At 45.1% G+C, this 2,524-nt stretch overlaps 1 protein-coding gene across 1 annotated transcript; it reads right to left on the bottom strand.

Annotated features, from left to right (window-relative positions):
• Positions 1-668: 668 nt before the first annotated feature.
• On the bottom strand, positions 669-1,125 carry LOC129492900 (large ribosomal subunit protein uL29-like). Its single transcript, XM_055298346.2, has one exon. The coding sequence runs from the start codon at positions 1,068-1,070 to the stop codon at positions 702-704; it is 369 nt and encodes a 122-aa protein (XP_055154321.1). The 5' UTR covers positions 1,071-1,125; the 3' UTR covers positions 669-701.
• Between the last annotated feature and the right edge of the window lie 1,399 nt (positions 1,126-2,524).

Here is a 2,524-nt window from a genome sequence, read left to right as displayed (position 1 = left end):
GCTCCTTGTGTCAACCACTGAAGGGAAATGAAGGTAGATCAAGCTTAGGGAAGGGTTGGGCTGTGATGAAGTCACAGCAAAAACTGGTTCCACAAGGCCCTCTGGAGCTGAAATACCCCTGTATGTTTTTTCCAAATAGCAGCAAGGGGGCTTTCTTTCCTCACGTTCTCTGTATGCTTTCCCCTTCCAGCCCTCAGCACTGACTAGTCATTGGCTGTGGACTGCCCCAGGAAGGAGGTAAGATGTCATACCCGCAGCTCTCTTCAGCTGAGGGTGAAACTTGGAAGGAAGGATTCGCCTGTAAGCCATCAACTGTCAGCATTCCGAGAAGCTGAGAAGTAAGTTCTTTAGTCCTGAAAAGGGTAAGGAAATCTAGTTGGAATACCATAGTGTCTTCTAAAGAACTGAGTGAAGAATATGGCTGAAATGGGGGAGAGGAGAGGAAGAGGTAGACATAAAAGAAAAGAAACAAATAATTTTAATAAAATAATGTAAAGAAATGGTAAATCTTACTCTCACTGCAAAGGTTATGAGAGTAATAATACTATGAAACATTTATAATGTTTTCCCTGAATAAACCTCCTTCTGAAATCTTTCTCAATCCAGTTTTCCTGGTCATCCTTACTTTTGTGTGTGTGTGTGTGTGTGTGTGTGTGTGTGTGTGTGTGTCAGCCACCTGTGCTTTATTGACAATGCGCCCCTCAGGCCTTGACCGCGTACTTCCGCAGCGGGTACAGCCGCTCCTTCCGCTGCTGCTTCTTTGTCTTCAGGTTCTCCTCATGCTTGTTGAGCCGGCGGCGCATGGCGCGTGTCTTCTTAGGCCGCAGGTCCAGGGGCTTGTAGTTCTTGCCCTTGTAGAATTTCCTGAGGTTTTCTTTCTGAGTCTGGTTAATAACTGTGAGAACACGGGCAATGGATTTCCGGACGACTCGGATCTTAGAAAGCTTGGAGGCCGCACCGCCTGTCACTTTGACGACCCGCAGCTGGGACGTCTCCACTTTCAGGTCGTCCAGCTGTTTCAGCAGCTCCTCCTTCTTCCCGCGAAGATCTCGAGCCTTGATCTTGGCCATTGCTGCATAGGCTGCGGACGCCGCCACCGCCGCCGCCCGCTCCGAGGGAAAGAGGAAGTAGCCATCCTTACTTTTTAATGTACTGTATTTTCTTTGATACCACTGAAGAAATAAAATGCTCAGTAAAGGAGAATTGAGAAGTAAGCTTAAAGGTTTTATTTTCGGAAGGATAAATGGCTGATGGAGGTAGTTGCATCAGTCTATACACTTGGTGCAGTATTTTGGCTATGGTAGCTGTATTCTCAACAAGATCTGTATTGGAAGAAGAAAATGGTTGGGATAAATAGGTAAGCTTGTTTATAATATACTTTGCCTCAATATATTACAAAATAGCTCTGAACTACTTTAGCTAGATTACGCACACAGCTTTATAGTTTGATTTGCTTATTGAACAGCTGTCATGTGCCAGGGAGTTTATTAGGCCCTGGGGACTAGAAACTAAAGACGGTGATTCAGAGCTGGTAGGATAGACAGACAAATAAAAGGCAATCACGGAGCGATAAGTGTTGTGGTATGAATAGATACCATGCTCTAGGAGCTAAAATGACTACCCAAACACAAACTAGAAGATGGTAAGTAGAGGATATCAAAGCTGGGAAGATGAAATTTCTGAATTATGGGGTGGATATTAGGGCCTGTGAATAGCAAGGAAGACAACTGGAATGTAATAAGGGCACACTCGGGGAACTGTAAGTAGTTCAGTGGATTGCCGTTGAGACTGTAAGCAGTGTGGATTAGGATGAGGACTATTAAGAGACGCTTTTGGAGAAAGAGCAGGGATAAGACCATTCGTCCAGATCCTGACAGGAAACACATGGCACAGTCAAGTGGAATTATTTGAAGAGAGTATAATAAAGCAGCTATTTACAAAAGATGGGGAGGAGAGGAGACCAAGAGTTGGATAATTCTTCCCCAGGCCTGATGCAGGAAGAATTACTGGGGTTTTTTTGGAACCTGGAGACAAAGGGGCTAAGTAGAGGGGAGCTGCCTTACAGAAGATACCGCTTCTGTGGAGGGATGCTGCAAACCTGCAGCGACACTGAACACAAACAGCTGAGAGAAGACATACCTTGATGGGACCACAGGGCTCCACAGAGCAGGGGGGCCCATTAATATATTCTTGTAGTTCAGCATCTTGAAGCATGGGGAGAGGTGGAGAAGAGCAGAGAGTGGGTCTGGAGGGCAGACTGAGGCAGAGTAAATGTGGGAAGAAAACTTAGGAGACTATGCCAGCGGTCTGGGTGTCTGGGAGAGCAGTCATGGTAGCTGTGTTAGTGGAAAAGAGGCAGAGTAGAGATACAATCTAGAGATATTTAGAAAGTAAAAATCTGCAGACCTTGGCAACTATTTGGACACGGAAGTCGAGGGAAAGAAAATTGTTAAGCATGATTATCAGGTTTCTGACTAAATTAGACGCACTTTGTGAAAAAGAATTCATTTTTCCTTTTGACAGT

This window comes from Symphalangus syndactylus, chromosome 11, assembly GCF_028878055.3.
Source record: "Symphalangus syndactylus isolate Jambi chromosome 11, NHGRI_mSymSyn1-v2.1_pri, whole genome shotgun sequence".
In the NCBI taxonomy this organism is placed as follows: domain Eukaryota; kingdom Metazoa; phylum Chordata; class Mammalia; order Primates; family Hylobatidae; genus Symphalangus; species Symphalangus syndactylus.
This window is presented reverse-complemented; position numbering and strand designations above follow the sequence as displayed.